Source organism: Rhinopithecus roxellana, chromosome 15, assembly GCF_007565055.1.
Source record: "Rhinopithecus roxellana isolate Shanxi Qingling chromosome 15, ASM756505v1, whole genome shotgun sequence".
Taxonomy (NCBI): domain Eukaryota; kingdom Metazoa; phylum Chordata; class Mammalia; order Primates; family Cercopithecidae; genus Rhinopithecus; species Rhinopithecus roxellana.
This window is the reverse complement of record NC_044563.1, coordinates 109,465,256-109,487,947: the sequence shown is the minus strand read 5'-3', so window position 1 is coordinate 109,487,947 and position 22,692 is coordinate 109,465,256. Positions and strand designations below refer to the sequence as shown.

At 34.6% G+C, this 22,692-nt stretch overlaps 1 protein-coding gene across 4 annotated transcripts in view; it reads left to right on the top strand.

Annotated features, from left to right (window-relative positions):
• PDHX (pyruvate dehydrogenase complex component X) overlaps window positions 1-22,692 on the top strand; it is a 101,291-nt gene that overhangs the window by 33,077 nt on the left and 45,522 nt on the right. For all 4 annotated transcript variants that reach the window (XM_010358373.2, XM_030917800.1, XM_010358372.2 and 1 more), the window contains exons 4-7: window positions 4,946-5,145; window positions 7,960-8,058; window positions 14,046-14,220; window positions 17,542-17,689. In XM_010358373.2, coding sequence (XP_010356675.1) covers window positions 4,946-5,145; window positions 7,960-8,058; window positions 14,046-14,220; window positions 17,542-17,689 — 622 coding nt within the window. The remainder of the gene's footprint in view (window positions 1-4,945; window positions 5,146-7,959; window positions 8,059-14,045; window positions 14,221-17,541; window positions 17,690-22,692) is intronic.

Below are 22,692 nucleotides of genomic sequence, written 5' to 3'. Positions count from 1 at the left end.
AGTAAATTTTTTTTTTTTTGAGACGGAGTTTCACTCTTGTTGCCCAGCCTGGAGTGCAATGGCACAATCTTGGCTCACCACAACAACCACCTCCTGGCTTCAAACAATTCTCCTGCCTCAGCCTCCCAAGTAGCTGGGATTTCAGGCATGTGCCACCACACCTGGCTAATTTTGTATTTTTAGTAGAGACGGGTTTCTCCATGTTGGTCAGGCTGGTCTCAAACTCCCGACCTCCAGTAATCCACCCGCCTTAGCCTCCCAAAGTGCTGGGATTACAGGCGTGAGCCACCACGTCCTGTCAAAACTAGTAAATTTTCATACAAAAATACTTCAGTTATTACACACTTAAAGATCAGTTCATCAGCTTATTCTTAAAGTTAGTATTTAGCAGACTGAACAGCTATTTTAAATGATAATGAAGTAGAATCTTAGGATGACATATTTAGAGGGTTTATTAGAGGTTCTCTAATTTGGCTTCCAGTATATTTGGGGTTGCTATATAATTTGGCACACCAATTAGGATATTTGTGAGGATGAAAAGGGTATAAGATGTTAAAATTATTTACATTTATGTAATGTTTGCAATATATTTATTGACTAGCAATATATTTATTGATAGATTTTTATTGATAGACCTTTATTCAAAACAATTTTCAAAAGTAGATTTTTTTCCTAAAAAATAACATCCATGAGTATTAAAGCAAATTTTTTTAAAAACACTTTTTTAATTGATCATCTGAATACTAAAAACAGCAGAATAATTATTCTCAGTACTATTCACATTCTTTAGTTGGTTTCTTCACTTTATCTCACTCAAATACTGTGTCATTGGTATTTTTCTAAAGAATACATTTTTAAATACTACTGTATTCATTAGATTCCCCTTCCTCACCCTTATTTTTTCATTAAGTTGCCCACAATCCCATTCAAAGTTGCCTTTTAATGGTTTGAAAGTTTATGGTTGAAATTTGAAGTTGTAGAGCCTTTAATTGATTCTTCTCTCTAGACCATGATATTTTTAATTAAGAAAATAGCCTCTCAGAGCTCAGAGCAGATTCTATTAAATGGAAGATATTCTCGACTCTAATTTTTTCATATTGAAATAGTTATGACACATTGTAAGGAAAGATAGTTTATGTTCCCTATGAATCAAAAGCTAAATTGTTACATCTACTTTATACCTTTTAAATTTGTTTTTTTTTAAATACCGGCACCATCTTGAGGTGCTGCACAATAAATTTTGATCAGTTGGATATAGTTTACATTTGGGAAATTATTGATTTGGTAGCGATTATATTGGATACCGTCTCTGATGTCAGACTACATTTAAATCCTGCCTCTGCTACATACTTGTCTTGTGATCTTGAGCAAGTTACATAACCTCTTTGTGCTTTAATTTTCTCATCTATAAATGGGAATAATGATAGTCTTTACCTCAGAAGGTTGTTAGGATTAAATGAGTTAATGTTGTGCTAGAACAGTGCCTGAGACTTGAAAGCCAGACAGCTGTTATTCAAGGGCTTAATGAATGTTTCTTCTTCCCCTCTGTATTTTAGCTTATCATTGATTTGTTTTCATTTTCAGTATTTCTTATGTACTTCCTTAAAAACCAAAGTTCATTGTCCATATAAGATAAACAGTATACATTGAAGAATAAAAACAGTTCAAAACTGTATAATGGTTCACACCATGATGGAAAATCATAGTGATGAACCAGGTAAGTCAGTCACATGACCCAGGTCATCGCCACTAACTGCTGCACATGCTCTGTCAGTAGTCACTTGGTAGCTTTCAAACTGCTCAATTTTAAAGAATAAAAATACTTAAATAATTACTTAATGTACTGATTTTAAAATATCAGGATTAAAACAGACAATATTTACTTGTACCTTTAATGGAATGAACCCCCTCAATTTCTCTGTTGGACATACTGCTGTAAATGTTTTGCCTCTCATATCCTTGTATACACAGATGAGCTTAGGTGAGCTGTTTGTAACACATTTGCAGGTGATTCGTTGGTTAAGATGTGAGAAGTCTCTGGTACAGAAGCCTCACACTAGTGACCTGGGCTTGAAGGATAGAATTCAGCCTCTGTATGAGAATTATGAAGAAATAGTTTGTCACAGGCCTTACTACCCATTATCGTATATGTTGATATTTGCCCTTTAGTGATGCCAGCCCCATGCTAAACCTTTAGGCATGAATTTCTAACCCATACCAAGGGGACAGTCCCCTGTAGTCTAATATTGATCCATGTTAAATGTATTGTTTTAAAAAAATCCGTAATTTGAAGGAAAACACCACAACAGTAACAACAATAATAATAATACCTTTAACAAATGAAAATGAAAACAAGTTACTAGCTACCAGACCCTATTCTAAGGGCCTTACATATAACTCATGTATTCCTTATAACAACAATGTGAAATAGCTACTGTTATTTGCATCTTACAGCTCAGAAAGCAAGCATGGTGAGATAAGGAGTCTACTAAGGTCACATAACTAGTAAGTGGTGGAGCCAACATTGAAACTCAGGAATTCTGTACACAACTGGGAGGGAAGGCTAATATTTGAAATGATAGACTCAACATTCAATATTTCAGCATTGATGAGCTCTAAGTTAATAGAGCTATGTGTAAAAACCCTACATTTAATATTAAGAAATCATTGGCACAAGAGTAAGAGAGGGCTTTGGTCAAGTAAGCTGAGTGCATAGGAAAACTCTGGCATTTGAGGTGTCCTTCGCTCCAGATGCTTTGGTAGAGCAGACTGTATCCATGGAGGTAGCTCGGAGAGGAAAGGGAACAGTAACAGAGGCCTGCTTGGTTTCTAAACAGTTTTGCAAAGAGTACTATTTACTCCTCTATACTAAGTCTACACTGGTTTTGAATATTTGCCTCCTACAATGTAAGCAAATGTCTACAGGAAATTAGCATACCTCTGAAAGATCTCTGTTTACACCAAAGGAATAGGAAAAGTTGAAGAAATTATCTTAAATTCATATAGAGATTTTAATGACTTTAAATGGAATTATAATCAACTGTATTTTATCTTCTGTTATATATTCAAGTTGTATGGTAGTACATCACTTGTCCTTGTCCATTATATTTGGGTTTCATGCTTCATGGTGTCACTTTTTTAAATAAAAAAATGTGAATGGTTAAAAATAAATTTTATTTGATATTTAGATAATGTTAAAACTTGAAATGATGATAAATGCTGTTTATTGCCTACTTGTGAAGGTGTCAGTGTTATGTTGGTAGAGTATGTATGGAATCGTTTATATGATTTACAGTAAATGAAACAGAAGGTGAGGTATCAGTTTCAGATTTAGTACGGTTGTCTGACTCAGATTTTAGAAATCTATTGATATTTTTAAAACAAAACTTTTTTTTAATGCTTTACATTTGAATGATGTTCTTTGTACTTGGATATTGATCCTATTTCTGATTCAGTTTCGAAAGGAATTAACGTCAAGTGGACTATATGTCAGTAGTTTTTTTTTGTATAAATTTTTAAAGAAAATTAGTCATTTTACTTTGATTTTTGAGTTAGCAATTCACACGCAGGTAATTATAAACACTTTTAGAAGACAAATATTGGTCTGATAATAATCTTAATTCATCTTTTTGACATAGTAAAGAAAATGAACTCTGCAGAAACAAAATTTTTTAGTATGTGGCAAACAACTAAGCAACTAAATTTTTCTTGGATTTCTTAGTATTCTTCCATAGCTTGTAATTCATTAAACATTCCTATTCAGTTTTCTATACTAATTTCATATATATATATATATTGCTTCATCAAAGCATTGCTGCTTTTCTTCTTCATCAGTAATTAGTAAACTTAGCTTCCTCACCCCTTATAACTTATGTCTTATTAACGATAGTGAACATACCAGTAAGCATTGAAATTAGTGTTACTCTGAAATGTCAAACTCATTCTAGAAGTTATGCTTTTCCTTATCATTACTGTATTAGTGGACACCCTGCAGCCTATCATTTTATTGTTCATTAAATATAGCTAATGAACCTTATTTAGAGTAATTGAAAGGGAATAATAGAAAATTTTAAGGGAATGACATTTTCTTCCAGTAGTGAACTTATAAAATATTGTTATCTGAAGGTTTTCTAGGGACTTATTTTTAATAAGTAAATCAGAATTAACCCTTTCTTTATGAATTAATGATGCTGAAATGCTTAAAATACACCTGTCTTAACTTTTAAAAACATTATCTTCAATTTAAGTGTTTAATTGGCATTATCTGTGAAAAAATGCTTTATTAACTGAGACACCACTGTGTTCCTGATATACTTATAAAAAACTCATGAGGTTTTATTTTTCAGGTTTTGTAAATAGATATAAAGGGAAATAATTAAATATAAAGAAATAGACTATATTTAACATTAACCGGAATAGTTAACCAGTTCTATCTATACATTGGAATGTTCATCTTTTCAGACTAAGTTTATTGAAAAGATTCTTGCATTAGGTAAATTTTAGTAGATTGGACTAAGTTGAAGGAGTTAATCCCTTCTGAGCTTTTGGAATTCTGAAGCCATTGCATAGAAACTGTCTGGGAAAGACAAATGGTTAAGATGTGTAGCCACAGGCTCCTGTTTTGGATTTGTATTGACATCAAAAAACAAGATGATAATGATGGATCTTATATGTTTATTTGAAGGCTCTCAGAGGCTACATTCTAGATTTATCCTTTATTTCAGAAGGTAGCATTAGCAACTGGGAAGAGGAGAATGGTGAAGGAAGGTATAAGTGGGAGAAAGTGGAGAAGGTGACAGGTGGAAGACTGAGGCAAACTGTTTTGGAAGCAGCTTTTAGCTCAAATTAAGATATCTTAAGGGGAGAATTTCCCAACAAAGGAATAAACTACTTAATGCAATCATGGGGTTTTACTTCTCTACAGTTATTTCTTTTTTAAATATAGGTTGAAGAAGGAAGTAAAAATATACGGCTAGGTTCACTAATTGGTTTGATAGTAGAAGAAGGAGAAGATTGGAAACATGTTGAAATTCCCAAAGACGTAGGTCCTCCACCACCAGTTTCAAAACCTTCAGAGCCTCGCCCCTCCCCAGAACCACAGATTTCCATCCCTGTCAAAAAGGAACACATACCCGGGACACTACGGTGAGTATATTTATTCAAAGGATGATGTAAAAAAAATGGTTACGGCAGTTCTTACGGAGTTGTAATCATTATATTCGCACATCGTTGTACATCATATAGAAGTTGCTGTTCTCAGCACACTCAGACCTTAGAGTGTGTGCTTTTTTTTTTTAACCATCATTGTTCATTCAGTAAATAGTTATTGAATATCTGCTATGTTCCAAGTACTCTGAAAGCCCTGCTTGCACAATGGAAAACCAAACAGTATGTGTCCATGTTGAGGTTGAATTAGGTTTTAGAAGTCTAGAATGGAATTCAGTATACCAAACTTCATACTCTGTTACCATTTATGGAGTTCTAATTACTTACAGGAATTCCAAGCTCGAATGTCTGTCTGACATAAAATAGAATTCATGTTTTAACGTGCATTCGTTTTCATACTAGTCTGCATTATGAGTTTCCGGCACAGACTGGAGCTCAATTTTGTCTGTTCTGTAACAAAACAGACAACTTACTACACATCATTTCACTTTAGTTTTACATTGCTTTAATAGAAGAACTCTATAAATTCTAACGTTTCATTTATTTAGTATTCCATATAATTATACAACATTACTTTTTCTTTATGAGAAAAAGATCTTCATAAAGTAGACCTCTTCATTCTTAAACATTTTTTCCTTTACCTTATCATTGTCAGAAAAGAATCCACCGTGCTTTTTTTGTGGGGGGCGGTGACGGAGTTTGTTCTCATTGCCCAGGCTGGAGTGCAATGGTGCAATCTCAGCTCACCGCAACCTCGGTCTCCTGGGTTCAAGCGATTCTCCTGCCTCAACCTCCTGAGTAGCTGGGATTGCAGGCATGCGCCACCTTGCCCAGCTAGTCTTTTTGTATTTTTGGTAGAGACAGGGTTTCTCCATGTTGGCCAGGCTGGTCTCAAACTCCTGACTTCATGATCTGCCTGCCTTGACCTCCCAGAGTGCTGGGGATTACAGGCATGAGCAGCCACATCCGGCCTACTTTTTGAAATACTGATTTTAAATTCCCTGTGCAAAATGTTTCTGACTCTGTTGCCTTGACTCCAATTTACTGTCTCCTCTTTCGTTTACCCTAAAAATTGGAAGACAGTCTCACTGATGTCTTCTAACTAATGGTCTTCTCCCCTTGCAAAGATAATAATAGTGTATACCCTATTTAAGATCAGTCATCATCAGAGACTTGCATGAATCTGAGGCCCCAGTATGTAGGTTAAAAACCTACTGACCTGTGAACTCTGCATACTTTCGGGCCCACACAGTGAATGAAAAAAAAATTTTTTATTTTGCTTGGTTGGTCACTAATCTTATATAAAAATCTAAAATTTCAGTTTCTCTTGAAAAGTCTAAAGATGTAATAACACTGGGCCCATATGAGAGTTATTTAATACTTCCCTGAAATGCAGCAGGTTCCACAGTTGTTTCTGTTTCTTAGCTTTAATTTCTAGACCCAGCCTGTTTTAATCTGTACTAATCAGGCTTATTTTCTTTATCTGACTGTGTAGTCATTTGTTTACTACTTTGCTTAAAGGAGATATACTGTTAGTCATGTAATCTTAGGTATGCTATATATATATATAAAATATATATATATGTTTATATATACAATTCAACCTCAGCAAAACAACCCAATTAAAAATTAGGCAAAGGACTTTAATAGCATTTCTCCCAAGAAGATACATAGATGGCCAGCAGGCACATGAAAAAGATGTTCACCGTCACTAACCATTAGGGAAATGAAATCAAAACCACAATGAGACATCCCTTCATACCCTTCAGGATGGCGATTATCAAAACAAACAAACAAACAAAAACCAAACCAGACCCAGAATATGACAGGTGTTGGCAAGGACGTGGATAATTTGGAACCCTTGTTGTTGCCTAGTGGAAGTGTAAAATGCTGCAGCTACTGTGGAAAACAGTATGGCAGTTTCTCAGAAAATTAGAATTACCATATTATCTAGCAGGTCCACTTCCGGACAAATATGCAAAATAACTGAAAGCAAAGACTGGAAAGAGATGTTTGTACGTCTATGTTCATAGCAACATTATTCACAGTAGCAAAATGGTAGAAACAACTCATAAGTTCAAAATGCTATGAAATGTGATTCAGCTTTTTAGGAAGGAAATTCTGGTAAATGCTGCATGGATAAACCTTGAGAACATTATGCTAAGTAAAATAAGCCAGTCATAAAAAGACAAATACTGTATGATTCTACTCATGTGAGGTACCTGAAGTAGTCAAATTGATAGAGACAAAGAGAATGGTTACCAGGGGTTGGGAGGAGGGAGGAATGGAGAGTTACTGTTTAATAGATACAGAGTTCAATTTGGGAAAATGAAAATTTCTGGAGATAGATGGTGGTGATGGTTGCACAGTAGTGTGATTGTACTAAATGCCACTCAATTATACACCTAAAAATGCTTAAAATGGTAAATTTTAGGTATCATTTGCCACAATACAAAATATATGAAGCAACAATATAACAAAATATATGAAGAAACAATTGATGTTTGTGATGAGCACCCATGTGAAAGTAATTGGTTGAAATAGAAGCTCTTTTCCCTAATGAATATTTATTCTTACTAAAATAATATTTAGAAATAGTAACTAAATTTTTATGAAAATGTTTAAAGAATAAAACAAATTGGTACAGATTATTTGACTGTGACCATCTGTGGGAGTCATTTTAACTTTATTATAAGATTTTAAAAATTATTTGCAAAACTGTTGACATTTAGATCTATTTGAATCAAATGTAAGTGTTAATTGGTTCTATTAACCTTCATATTTTTTTCTTAGGTTCCGTTTAAGTCCAGCTGCCCGCAATATTCTGGAAAAACACTCACTGGATGCTAGCCAGGGCACAGCCACTGGCCCTCGGGGGATATTCACTAAAGAGTATGTGTTTGCTTTTTGTAATAACCAATTCCATTATTTATTATGATCATGTTTTTTTGAAAGAAAATAAAAAGAGCTTATTCAGTCTTAAGATTTAAAAGGAGGTACACTGTTCTTTTGTACTTTTAATTGCTTTTATCATTGTAAATTATATTGTGTGCAAGAGTTGTTTTCTGAATAATTATAGCATTACTGAAGAACAACTCTAATTTGGTAACTAAGCAAGATCCTTAGAAGTGGTAATAAATGCAGAAAATTAGAGTGCGGAACAGTGAAACTTTATACAGTATTAAGTGTATGAAATCGTGCAGTAACATTTACATTTCTAAAACAAGGAAATATATTTTAAAAAATTATTTTCATTATCTGTTTGAATTTTATTCACTTGTACTGTTATAAAGCAATTTCCATATACAGTTTGATCTCTTTTTAGATTTTCTTTTCTATTTCATTGATCCATCTGTTCATGAGTTAGTACCATACTTTTTTAGTACCACATTTTTAATTAGAAATGTTTTACTGTATGCTTTACATCTGATAGCGATAGCCTTGCCCTTTTTTTTTAATTAATCAGTTTTCTTAGTTCATTCTTATTTTATTATTCTTCCAAATGAATTTTAAGCAGTTCATCTAGCTCCATGGGTAGGAGTAAGGGGTATTTTTATGGGATTGTATCACATTTTAAATAAACTTTGTGAGAACAGACATCTTTATGATGATGGGTCTTTCTATTCTGCAACACTGGTGTGTCTTTGCATTAGTTTAAATTTTTGGGTCTTTCAAAACAGATGGCTCCTTTTCTGTTGAAACTTAGTCTAGTAGGGTAGACAAAGATTAATCAAATAGGCTTATGAACTAATGTAGAATTTCAGTAGTTATGTGCTACATTTCTATTGGCAGTAATAGTAAATGTTTCAAATTGAGTTTATGTTTTAAAGCAATGTACTCATTCCGTGTTTGTCTAATATTGATAGAAAATAATAAATAATATTGGCCAGAATTTTTATAAGTCAAGAGAGAGCAATGGTTATTAAATTATAAGTGGCAATGTTGGGCCAGGCAACTTCTTCTTTTTTCCACTGGGTTATTTTACTCTTCATGAAAGCATTGGCTTACTGTTGGGTGTTTATTTTATTGAAAGCAGTATGTAGCTTTAATTCTTAGATATCCTCATTTATCTATATTGTACTCTTACTGATTTGTTAACTGAATGTGAGTATGTGGTTCTATCACACACATACTGTGAAGTTCATGCCACACTGCATGAGTTGGAAATTAGCTGTCCTGAGAGCTGACTGAAAGGCAACATCCCAGACCGTGGGATTTTTAGTTAAAGGACTTAAAAGTTACACTTAGCTGTAAAAAATTAAAATTAAGAACCTTGGTTGCCAGTTAATCCCAGTTTCTTCCCCACACCAATCCCGATTTGTGTCTACTGTTGGTATCTTAATCTTGTTAGTCTCTACCAGTCTGTGCCTTAGTAGCACTCTCTGTAAAAATGGGAGAAAGCAACTATTTTTATAACAAAGTAGACTTGCCTTGCTCATAATTCTGAGGATTAGGAAGAAGAGTCTGTATTTAATTCATTAATCTTTGAGGATTTGGTGAAATGTAAAATAATGATTGTTGCACCTTAGGGGGATCAGTTCTGCAAATTTGTGTAAGATAAACTGGAGCAGAAAAAGATGAGTTAAGGAGATAAATTAATAGGCTCCTAAAGTAATCCAGGTAAGAGATAATGAATACTTGAATGTGGTTAGAAGATCTAAAAGGAAGATTCCTGATATAGACAACATTGTAAGGATAAAGTCCAGAAACCTTCACAGATTAAATGTGGAATGTAGGCCAGAGAAGCAACAAATAAAGGAATGCATTTGGATCTGGTCTAGGTGATGATAGTTTTTTCTCCAGAAATAGAAATAAAGGATTTGGGAGGCATTTGTTTTGGTGGAGTTAGTAATGTTTGGAGCTTACTTTCAGGACTTAGAAGCCATGTAGGTATCAGGATCAGTGAGATGAAGATGTATCTCAGGAGACAGTTTGGGATTAGAGAGGTAGATTTGGTAGATAATAAAGCAATTGTTGTAGGGAAACTATTTAGAGGTTAAAATCCTTGAGTTGGAGGATACCTGGGAAATGTGGGAAAAGTCAAGGATGGTAGGATCTAAGAAAAGACTCTTAAATTTGGTGATGTGGTAACCTTTTGGAGGGCAGTTCAGTAGTGTGACAGCAGTAGAATAAAGAAATAAAGGTTTCTTCCTTCCTTTTCTTTCCATGTGTGCTTAATACATGTATGGTGCACAAATATCTTTTTTTTTAAACCTGAGTTGAAAGTTATGTAATGAAACATTTCTTAAGAACAAAATGGTATTATCTCCTGAATACCATAAGGAAGCAGTATTAAAGAGTTAGGCTTTTAGTATTATTGCCATCTTTTCTACCCTGTTACCCTTTTCTCTTCCCTGCCCTTATTCCTTAACTCTCCATGAGAAAGGCATCAACCTTTGGTCTTCAAAATAAGAACTAGTACAAAAGATTTTATGAGAAAAATGAATCCTGAAAGCATACATTATTGAGGATTTTTGCTTTTCTATACTACTAAAAATGCCTGCATTTTAAGTTTATCATTAAGGTGAGCTTTGGAAAAATTGTAACCTAATGTCATCTTCTGATACAGTTGAAAAAGTGCAGGCCTTGGCATAACTGTCCCCAAAATATCTTAGCACACTTTTTTATTTTTTATTTTTTGATTCTTTTTTCTTTAAGAGAGAGATAGGCTCTCACTCCGTCACCCAGGTTGGGGTGCCGTGGTGTGTTCATAGCTCACTGCAGCCTTGAACTCCTAGGCTGTAGTCCTATCACCTCAGCCTCTCAAATAGTTGGGACTACAGGTGTGCCACCGTGCCTGGCTAAATTTTTTAAAAAATTTTGTAGAGACCATTTTTCACTAGGTTGCCCAGACTGGTCTCAAGCTCTTGGCCTCAGGTGATCCTTCCACCTCAGCCTCTCAAAGTGCTGGGAATGCGGACGTGAGCCACCGTGCCCGGCCAGCACACATTCTTGACATGGTGAGGACATCCTCCGTACCATGTCCACTAAAAGTGCAAGTAGAAAAATCAGTTCCAGATGCCTCCAGCCCACTGTATTTGTGAAAAAAATCTTAGGTATCAGGGCTACTATTTTAAATTTGCCTTAAAACAAGCATTGGTCAGAATACTTACATTGTACCAAAGCGTGTAGACTTGACTTCGCTTGTACATGTGACTGTTTTAAGAAAGCAATGTCAAGGCCACAATTAGAAGCAGAAGACATTTAGGTTCTTTGCCTGCAGCCCCAATGTCTTTGGTACATCTGTGTCTTAAATCATAGTTGTAGTAATATTTGTGTTCATCACGCAGCATCAAAAATTAGGTAAGTATGACAGGCAAGTGGCTAGTGTGTTTTAGTGGCATTTCTTTTCAAAATGAATTCATGTCACACCCAAATGAATTGTTCTCTCAGGGAAACCAGTAGAGAAGGTTCTACCTGAGTTAACCTCCAGAGCATCCTCTGCCTATCTGCAGATTGTTTTTCTCCTAATTTTTATAGCTTTTAATGTCTACCTAACGCTCCGAGTTTAGTCTGATTATTTAATGTGCAGAAATCATTAAAACCATTTTCTGCCTTACAGAAAACTAAATCGTTGGCTGTTACTAAAGAATAATTAAGATTTATACTTCATAGGTATGTAAGTATAAAATCGGTAATAAAAAGGCCAGGTGCAGTGGCTCACACCTGTAATCCCAGCGCTTTGGGAGGCCAAGGGTGGCGAATCACTTGAGTCCAGGAGTTTGAGACCAGTCTGGCCAACATGATAAAACCCCATCTCTACTAAAACTAAAAAGCTTAGCCAGGTGTGGTGGTGCACACCTGTATTCCCAGCTACTAGGGAGGCTGAGGCATGCGAATCTCTTGAACCCGGGAGGCGGTGGTTGCGGTGAGCTGAGATTGTGCCACTGCACTCCAACCTGGGTGACTGAGTGAGACTCTTTAAAAAATAAAAAAAAATAAAATAAAATCAGTAATAAAAGTTTTTGTGAGCCAGTGGCCAGAATGAATTTTCTTCCTGCTTCTTTATGATTAACCTACCCAAGAACCTACAGAGATAAAACTAAACTGCTTTTTAAAAAATAAAGTAACAAGGAATAGTTATGTTAAATATATAATATTTAGCATAACTAAATATTACATATTACTAAATATGCTAATAAGTAATAGTTATGCTAAAAATGTGTCAATTTAGTGTCAGCAACCTTTTTTTTTAAATAGATGTAATCAGGCATTAACCATACAGTTTTTTGCACCTCAGTTAGAGTGTTCCTGCTTGTGTTGGTGTTCTGTTATTGCATAACAAGTTACAATAAACTCACCGGCTTAAAATAATACCTGTTTGTTTTCTAACATTTCAGTAGGTTAGAAGTCCTGGCATAGCATGGCCAGGTTCTGAACTCATGGACTCATAAGGCTGAAATCAAAGTGTTAGCCAAGGCTGGGGACTCATGTGAAACTTGGGGTCCTCTTCCAATCTCATGTGGTTGTTGACAGAATGTATTTCCTTGGGACTGTAGGACTGTGGCCCTTGTTTTCTTTCTAGCTCTCAGCCAAGAACCCCTGACAGCTCCCAGAGGCCATGTGCAGGGCCTTGCCATGTGTGGTCTCCATAGGCAGTTCACAACATGCATGTTTGCTTCTCTCAGGCCAGTAGTTGAATCTCTTTACTTCAAGTCTCTTCTTCCAGGAAGGCCTAGTTTCTTTTAAGAGATTACCTGATGCATTTGCCCTCTCCAGGGTAGTTTGCCTTTTGATTAACTCAAATGCAACTGATTTGAAGTCTCATATATCTATAAAATGCCACCAATTTTGTCACATAATAGGAACTAATCATGGGAGTGACATCCATCATATTCACAGGCCAGATACCGTCAAGAGGGATTATATGGGGCAGGAATATTGGGGCCATCTCAGAATTCTTCCTACCATGTTGCCACAAGTAAAAGGGTCTTCTCAAATATGCTCAACAGGTTCTAGGTTTTAATCTTTCATCAGTTTTTTTGAAAAATAATACCAAAATATTAACTATTTGAGAAATAATTTTTCTTCAGATTTTGTGTCACCCTGAATTTTTTTTAGGTTATATAAAACAATTTTTTTTTCTTAAATTGGAAAAAATACTTTCCTAAATACTTACTGGATATTAAAATGTTCCAAAAATTATTTTAAGAAAATATATTGCCTAATACCACTGTAACTTAGCATAGTGAGTTGAGGGCTTAGCATATTTAGTAATCTAATTATATCCTCTTATAAGACAAAAATACCTTTGTTTTACAGAGTAATACAAAGGCAAGTCTGTAACTAGTTATTTTTCATTCTAAAATATATCATGGGTTAGATTTGTTATATTAGGTTGTACTGATGGCATATTGAGTAAAATTTAAAATGATTTGATTTCCTGGTCATAAATAAGCTGATTTGCACTATAATAAACAATGAATAAACAATAAGTGAACAATGATGTAGGAAGTATCTTGGTGAAAGCCATATTTACAATAGACTTGACACTTTTTGAATGCCATGTGAATATTATTTCATGAGTATGAAGGATGAGAGTATGGTTTAATTAATTGTTGATCTACCAAATAACATCCACTGTACAGAAAAAAGACTAATTTCCTTTTTAAAAATCAATACTTATGCCCAATTTTAATAAAATTTTAGTTATTGTTTGGTTTTTGAAAATATGCAAATATTAAAACATGACAAATAATGGTCAGCAGACCAGGTAAGAGACAGGATTTAATTTTCTAGCTCAAATAATTGGTTTTTAATTATAACATTGACATCTGTATATTTGTGTATCTTTTCTGCACATCTCATCTACATTTTCTGAAAGTTCTCTTATATTCCTTATTGCTAATTATGGTTATCTACTTTGCTCTTATTTCCAGGGATGCTCTCAGACTTGTCCAGTTGAAACAGACGGGCAAGATTACCGAGTCCAGACCAACTCCAGCCCCTGCAGCCACTCCCACAGCACCTTCGCCCCTACAGACCACAGCTGGGCCATCTTATCCCCGGCCTATGATCCCACCAGTATCAACTCCTGGACAACCCAATGCAGTGGTAATGTTCTCTAAGTGCATTTTTGTTTCTTTTTTTTTCTGAGACAGAGTCTTGCACTGTCACCCAGGCTGGAGTGTAGTGGCGTGATCTCGGCTTACTGCAGCCTCCGCCTCCCAGGTTCAAGTAATTCTCCTGCCTCAGCTTCCCAAGTAGCTGGGATTATAGGCGCACACCAGACGCCCACCTAATTTTTGTATTTTTAGTAGAGATGGGGTTTCACCATGTTGGCCAGGCTGATCTCAAACTCCTGACTTCAGGTGATCCACCTGCCTTGGCCTGCCAAAGTGCTGGGATTACAGGCGTGAGCCACCACGCCTGGCCTGGATTTTTATTTTTCAGATTTAAATGAGAGAGAAAATAAGAACAATTTCTGTGTGTTTTAAGAATAGATTTGAAACAGATTAGTTTTACTAATCTGTTTCAATAGTAACTCAGTGATAAAGAAAAAACAGTCCAAATGCTTTGTTTTACAGATTTCCTATCAGAAACCAAAATTTGGTTGTACGTTAACTTCCAAATAAACGTTAGAACTATAATTCAATTTAAAGTTACCACAGGTTCCACAACGTCAGTAACATATATATTCCCTACAATCTCGTGTTTTGTGTCTTAAGTGTGATACTAATAATTAGTGGCTGACACTAGCTTCCTTTTGTGGATGTGTTCTACTTTTTAACTAGGGAATTGATCATCTCACTATAAAAAACTATATAGGTAGTCATTCTTTCCTTCTCAGGTGCATGCAGCATAACAGCCCCTTTTTGTTTTCAAATTCCTCCATTGTGTCTCTCTGTGCCTTTCCTATTCAGGTTATTTACTTCCTATCAGAAGAAGTGTAGGATAACCAAGTTTATTTAAAATCGAATAGGCACTTAAAAAAATAAAAAGCAAAATAAATAGATAAATCTGTATTCCTAGTGGAGAACTGTATACCATGTGATACTTTAAAAGAGTTGAAAACAGTACAACTTTCATGGGAAACAGATTTTTAAATATCCATTAATGATTAATATACTGCATACTTGAATAACCTACTCTTTAAGGACATGCAGTTGGACAAGACACTATGTATATTGAGTGTATAGTCCACTCTTCGACTATATAACGTATATTGACTATAAAATATGTATAGTTCGATCATATGTCTTTAAAAAGTAGATTATTCAAGGCTGGGTGTGTTACCTTACACCTGTAATGCTAGCACTTTGAGAGTCTGAAGTGGGAGGATTGCCTGCACCCAGGCATTCAAAGACCAGCCTGGGCAACATAGTGAGACCTCATCTCTACAAAAATATTTAAAAATCCGCTGGATGTGGTAGCGTGTGCCTATAGTCCCAACTACTCAGGCAGCAGAGGTTGGGGAACCACTTGAGACTGGGAGGTTGAGGCTGTAGTGAGCTGTGTTCATGCCACCGCACTCCAGCCTGGGTAATAAAGGAAGACCCTATCTCAAAAAAGAAAAAAAAAAAAAAGTTATTCAAGTTAGGAAGGTAAACCTTACTTTCGAATTCTTATAGTGTGTAGAGAGTATTTATTCTACTTGACCAAGTACTTTGCTAACATAAAGTGTTTAATTTCTTAATGATATTTGTAAAAATGAAATCAGCCTCACTTTCATTTGCTTTGTATTATCTTGAAGTGATTGTAATGAAATTCCAAAATAGAGTGAAGGGCGAGAAAGGAATTAGATATAATTTAAAGCCTATCATGCTTTTTTGAGCGGTCCAAGGAACAGAATGAAAAAACTACAGAGAAGTTACAGGGATATTTTATTATCTCATTCATACTTTCTATTATGAATCTCTAAGAAATAAGATCCTCATGTTATTTTTAAAAATTACAAATCCAAATAGAAATAATTAAATTGCCTCTTTAGAAGGTCTCTGAGCTTCTAATGTCCCTTGTGATTTCTTTGATCCATGAGTTGTTTATAAGTGTGAATTTAATTTCAAAATATTTGAAGATGCTTCAGTTACCTTTCATGATTTCTAATTTAACTCCACTGTGTTTAGAGAATGCACTTTGAGACACACTTCATTTTTAGAACAATCTTCTCAAATTTATTGAGATTTATTTTATATTTATAATATGACCTCTCTTGGTGGATGTTCCATGTGTGCTTGAAAAGATGGTTCGACTAACAATTTTTTGACTTTACGGTGGTGTAAAAGTGACACACATTCAGTAGAAAGCAGTGCAGTATTTCCTTGCAATGCTGGGCAGCAGCAGCCCACCACAGCTCCCAGTTAGCCATGTGATCATCAGCGCAAACGACCGCTACTTTGCAATGTAGTGTGTAGCCAGATGATTTTGCCCAACTGTAGGCTAATGTAAGTGTTCTGAGCACATTTATGGTAGGCTAGGCTAAGGCTAAGCTGTGATGTTCAGTAGGTTATGTGTATTAAATGCACTTTGACTTATGATACTTTCAACTTACGATGGGTTCATCAGAGTGTCACCCCATCAAAATTCAAAGGGCAGCTATATATTAATAGTTTGTTGATTTATTGGCTATTTTATTTCAGTTTTTTTTGGTTTTTTTTTTTGGGTTTTTTTTTTTCCCCAAGACAGTCTTGCTCTGTCGCCCAGGCTGGAGTGCAGTGGCGCGATCTTGGCTCAGTGCAACCTCTGCCTCCCCAGTTCAAGTGATTCTCCTGCCTCAGCCTCCTGAGTAGCTGGTATTACAGGCATGTGCCACCACACCTAGCTAATTTTTGTATTCTTAGTAGAGGTGGGGTTTCACCATGTTGGCCAAGCTGGTCTTGAACTCTTGACCTCGTGATCTGCCCGCCTCAGCCTCCCAAAGTAATCCTGAGATTACAGGCATGAGCCACCGTGCCCAGCCCATTTCAGTTTTATTAAGTGATATTTGTAACAAAAGCTTACAGATGGCGTATGTCTGTGTCTCTCTTCTCACTCCTCCCTCTCTCTCTGTGTATGTATGTACACATACGTATATTGCTCCTTGTGTGTGTTTGGTGTGTGTGTATGTATGTATACACACACAAATACACCTATGGAGGAATTATTATTTGGTAGGTTTCTTTTTTATCATCTTAAACATAGTAACATAAGATATCCCATTCACAATTGAAACATGAATTTTATTACTTTTTTCTGTAGCTACATACTATAAAACCAAAACATCCCAGTTTTTTTATATTCTTCCCTTATACTAAGAATTTTAATAGTGCTTTTCTTATATTAATCTTTAATGAATAAGTTAGGTCATCAAGAATGAATTTCATTTATAAAGTTGCTTGTTTTTTGTTTTTTCTATTCCACTTGTGGTTTAATGGACAGGTTGCTATTTTTTTGTAGGGCACATTCACTGAAATCCCCGCCAGCAATATTCGAAGAGTTATTGCCAAAAGATTAACTGAATCTAAAAGTACTGTACCTCATGCTTATGCTACTGCTGACTGTGACCTTGGAGCTGTTTTAAAAGTTAGGCAAGATCTCGTCAAAGGTTAGTAAAATTGAATTTACTTAATACAAAACACATGCTAACTTAACTGTCATGAAATCCTTTATAAAATTACACAACGTAGCTTTTTAATTTCAATTTCTACTCTGGGTATATTTGTGCTAGAGAAAAAAAAAATTAGTAATGTTTTCCTTGAAAAAGTGAATTGGTTCCACAGTATTAAATAAACCACAGATGCCTTTATGCAGAATAAAGGTTTCTGTTCTACTTTGCTTTTATTTCCTCTTTGTCATATTTGAATAATGTACATTTAGTTAACATTCATTTAGCAGGCAGTTATTGCGTTCAATTCTCTGTTACATACTGAGCTTTAAAAATACAGGTTGAGCATCCCAAAACCAAAAATTCAAAGTGCTCCAACATGTGAAACTTTTTGAGTGCCAACATGAAGCTCAAAGGAAGTCCTCATTGTAGCTTTTCAGATTTGGGGATTTTTGGACTAGAGATGCCCAAACAGTAAATGTAGTATTACAAAATCTGAAAAATTTTGAAATCTCAAACACTTCTGGTTCCAAGTATTTTGGATAAGGGATATTGAAATCTAAAGTACTGTGATTTGGTTGGTTAGTTATTTTAAAAACAAAAGTGGTCTTAATGTTTTGGTGTGCTTTAGCATTTACATAGGTCAATTTTTTTGTAAGAACACATGAATGATTTGTGTAGACCAAATGGTTATTTTTTGTTTTGAATATTTTTTGGTATGGTATTTAAACAAAGCAGTCCTTAACATTTCATTAAGTTTAAAATCCAAAACTTTTAAGGATGTTTTAGATTATAAATATCTTAGATATTCTTCTGTATGCAAATTTTGATTTTATATTTCTTGTTCAGAGTGCATTTGCAGGTTATTAAATTTGTAATATTTCTTCCAAAAATCAATTATAAATAAGTTTGCTGAGAGACATACAGATTTTTTAGCATGAACTAATAGTTTTATTTCTTCATTTTTGACCTATATGGCCTTCATATTATTTTCTTGTCTTACTACACTGACTAGGACCTCTGGTATAATGAATATAGGTGGTAAAAGCAGATGTTTTTGCCTTGTTCTTGATCTTGGGGGAAAAGCATTCAGTCTTTTATGTTAGCTGTAGGTTTTTTGTAGAACATTATTTTCAGGTTGAAAGAATGTCCGTTCCTAGCTTGCAGAGAGTTTTAAACATGAATAGATGTTGAATTTTGTCACTTTTTGTGCATCTTTTCAGATAACTTTTCCTTTTTCTGTCTGTTAATAAAGTGAATTACATTGGTTGATTTTCAAGTGTTGAATCAACTTTGTATTCCTCAAATAAAGCCCACTTAATGATTAACCTTCTCATTGTTTGATTCTGTATTCTAAAATTTTGTTTAGAATCTTTACACCTATGCCCATGAGAAATGCTGACCTGTAGTTTTCTTTTCTGGAGACATTTTTTCGGATTTGTTATCTTATCTAGTGGAATGGGTTGGAAAACATTTCCTGCTCCTTTATTTTCTGGAAGAGTTTGGGTACAATTAGTATTATTTCTTTTTTAATTGTTTAGTAGCATTCACTAGTGAGTTTCTTTTTGGGAAGGTTTTTAATTATGAATTTTATTTTAAAAATGGATGCAGCTTTTGTTTTCTTGAATGAATTCTGGTAGTTTGTGTCTTTCAAGAAATTTGTTTGTCATCTAAGTCACCAGATTTATTGGCATAAAGTTATTCACCACATTACCTTATTATACTGTCATTTTATCTGAAGTAATGTTTCTGTTTTTGATATTAGTAATTTGTATGTTTTACTCTCTAGATCACTCTGGCTAAAGGGTTATCAGTTCTATTGATCTCGATCTCTTCAAAGAACCAGCATTTAGTTTTATTAACTTATCTAGTATTTCTGTGATTTTGATCTCATTGATTTCTGTTCTTTATTTTTTTTTTTTCTCTTTGCTTTCAGTTTACTTTGCTATTTTATTTCTAGTTTTTTAAGGTGAAAACTTGGATCATTTATTTGAGACCTTTATTTTTTAATATAAGCATATAATACTCTTGAATTATCTTTAAGCACTGCTTTAGCTGTATCCCACAGATGTTGATTTTTTTTTTTTCTTTTGAGACAGGTTCTTGCCCTGTCACCCAGGCTGGAGTGCAGTGGTGCGATCTCGCTTCACTTCAACCACCGCCTCCTGGATTCAAATGATTCTCTCACCTCAGTGCCTTGAGTAGCTAGGATTACAGGCACAAACCACCATGCCTGGCTAATTTTTTGTATTTTTACTAGAGACAGGGTTTCAGCATGTTGGCCAAGCTGGTCTCAAACTCCTGGCCTCAAGTGATCCACCTACCTTGGCCTCCCTTAGTGCTGAAATTACAGGCATGAGACACCACGCCTGGCATTTTTCCTTTTATTCAATTAAAAATGTTTTCTCATTTATTTCTTTTGTGATTTCTTTGATCAATGAGTTATTTATAATTGTGCACTTAATTTCAAATTATTTGAGGACTATTCATTTCTCTTTCTTTTATGATTTCTAGCTTAACTCCATTGTGTTTAGAGAACACACTTTATGTGATTTCAATTTTCTTAAATTTGTTGATATTTATTTTGTATTTATAGTATGGTCTATCTTTGTATGTGTTCTTGAAAAGAATTTTTTTATTTTTGCAAGGGAATGTTCTATAAATGTCAGGCCAAGCTGGTTAATAGTGTTGTTTATGTCTTTTGAGAGCAGTATTGATATTTCTCATTATAATTGTTTATTTGTAGTTTCTCCTTTCAGCTCTGTCAGTTTTTGCTTCATGTATCTTGAAGATCTATTATTAGCCACATACATAGTTAGAAATTTTATGTTTTCTTAAACAGGCCAGTCATGTCATGTCCTTATCTATTCCTTGTGGTATTCCTTATCCTCAAGCCTTCTTTATCACATCTGTAGCCACTACAGATTTCTTTGACTTGTGTTTCTATAGTATATCTTTTTGCATCTTTTTACTTTTTAAATGTAAATATGTTTATTTAAATAGGTTTCTTGAAGGCAGCATGTAGTTGGTTCTTGCTATTTTATCCAATTCTTTAGTCTCTTAAGATGTTTAGACCACTTACATTTAATGGGATAGTTGGATTTAAATCTACCATTTTGTTCTTTCTTTGTGTTCTCTTTGTCCCACCTCTTTTATTCTTCTTTCCTTATCTTTTTGGTTACTTACTTTGTTATCATTCCATTGTATTTCTTCATTTTATCTCCTTTTTTCTCTTCTTATCTGTCTTTGCAGTGGTTTTCTTAGGGTTTACAATGTAATTCTTTAATTTATCACAGCCTGACTTCAAATTGTATTACACCCCACTCCATGTTTAATATAAGAACCTCATAACTATATACTTGCATTTCCTGCCTCTCATATTTTGTACTGCTGTTGTCATGTTTTACTTCTATATGATATAAGCCCCAGAATACATGTTTAATGCTTTTTTTTGCTTTAGCAAATCAACTATTTTGGAGTTTTAAAATGAGGGGAAAAGTGTCTTTTATATTTATCTGTACCTTTTTTCATTTCTTTGTGTAGAATTAAAGTGCTGTCTGCTATTATACTTCTTCTACCCGAAGAACTTCCTTTAATGCTTTTTATAGTACAGATTTACTGACAATAACTTTTCTGTTTTTGTCTGAAAAAGTCTATTTTGTCTTTCACATTTTTCCTTTTTAAAACAATTTTTTAAGTTGTAGTTGAATATATAACATGAGTCTTCCATTTTTGGTGTACAGTTAGTTCATTGACGTTAAGTACATTTACATTGTTTGCAACCATTACCACCATTCATCTACAGAACGTTTTTCATCCTGCAAAATGGAAACTCTGTATACTCTACATTCCTCTTTCCCACCACTCCTGACAACCACCATTCTTCTTTCTGTTCCTATAAATTTGATGTTTCTAAGTACATCGTATTAGTGGGATCATATGGTATTGTCCTTTTGTGACTGGCTTATTCCACTTGGAATAATTATGTCTTCAGGGTTCATGCATGTTGCAAAATGTATCAAAATTTCCTTTTTAAGGCTGAACAATATTCCATTTTATGTATATACCCTACTTTGTTAATTCATGTGTTAATGGATAAATACATTAGGTTGTTTTTACCTTTTGACTATTGTGAATAATACTGCTACAAACATGGCTGTACAAATATATCTTTGTGTCTCTGTTTTCAAATATTTTAGGTATATCCCCAGAAGTGGAGTTACTGGATCATATGATAATTCTATTTTTAATTTTTTAAGGAACTAGCATACTGTTTTCCTTAGTGACTGTGCCATTTTGCATTCCCACTAATGGCACACCAATGGGTCAGGCGTGATGGCTCATCCCTGTAATCCTAGCACTTTGGGAGGCTGAGGCGGGAGGATCACTTGAGGACAGGGGTTCAAGACCCACCTGGGAAACAGAACAAGACCCTATCTCTACAAAGAAATTGAAAAACTAGTCAGGGAGATGGCATATGCCTGTAGTCCCAGCTACTTGGGAGGCTGAGGTGGGAGGATTGCTTGAGCCCAGGAGTTGGAAGTTACAGTGAGCTATAATTGCGCCACTTCACTCTAGCCTGGCTGACAGAGCAAGACCTGTCTCAGAAACAAAAATGAAGTGCACAAAGGTTGAAATTTCTCCACATTTTTGCCAATACTTGTTATTTTCTGTTTTTTTTTTTATAGTAGTCACCCTAATGGATATATCTTCATCATTTTTAAGAAGTATTTTTGCTGGATATAGATTTTTGAGTTAATAGGGTTTTTTGTTTCAGTTCTTTAAATAAAGATACTATTTCATTATTTTCTGTCTTAGAATGCCTGCTGCCATTCTTAATATTTGTTCCCTTGTATATGATGTTTTCCCCCTATCTGGTTGCTTTCAAGATTTTCTCCGTTACCAATTTGGCTATTGTATGCCTAGATTTTTTTTTTTTTTTTTTTTATTATACTTTAAGTTCTAGGGTACATGTGCATAACGTGCAGGTTTGTTACATATGT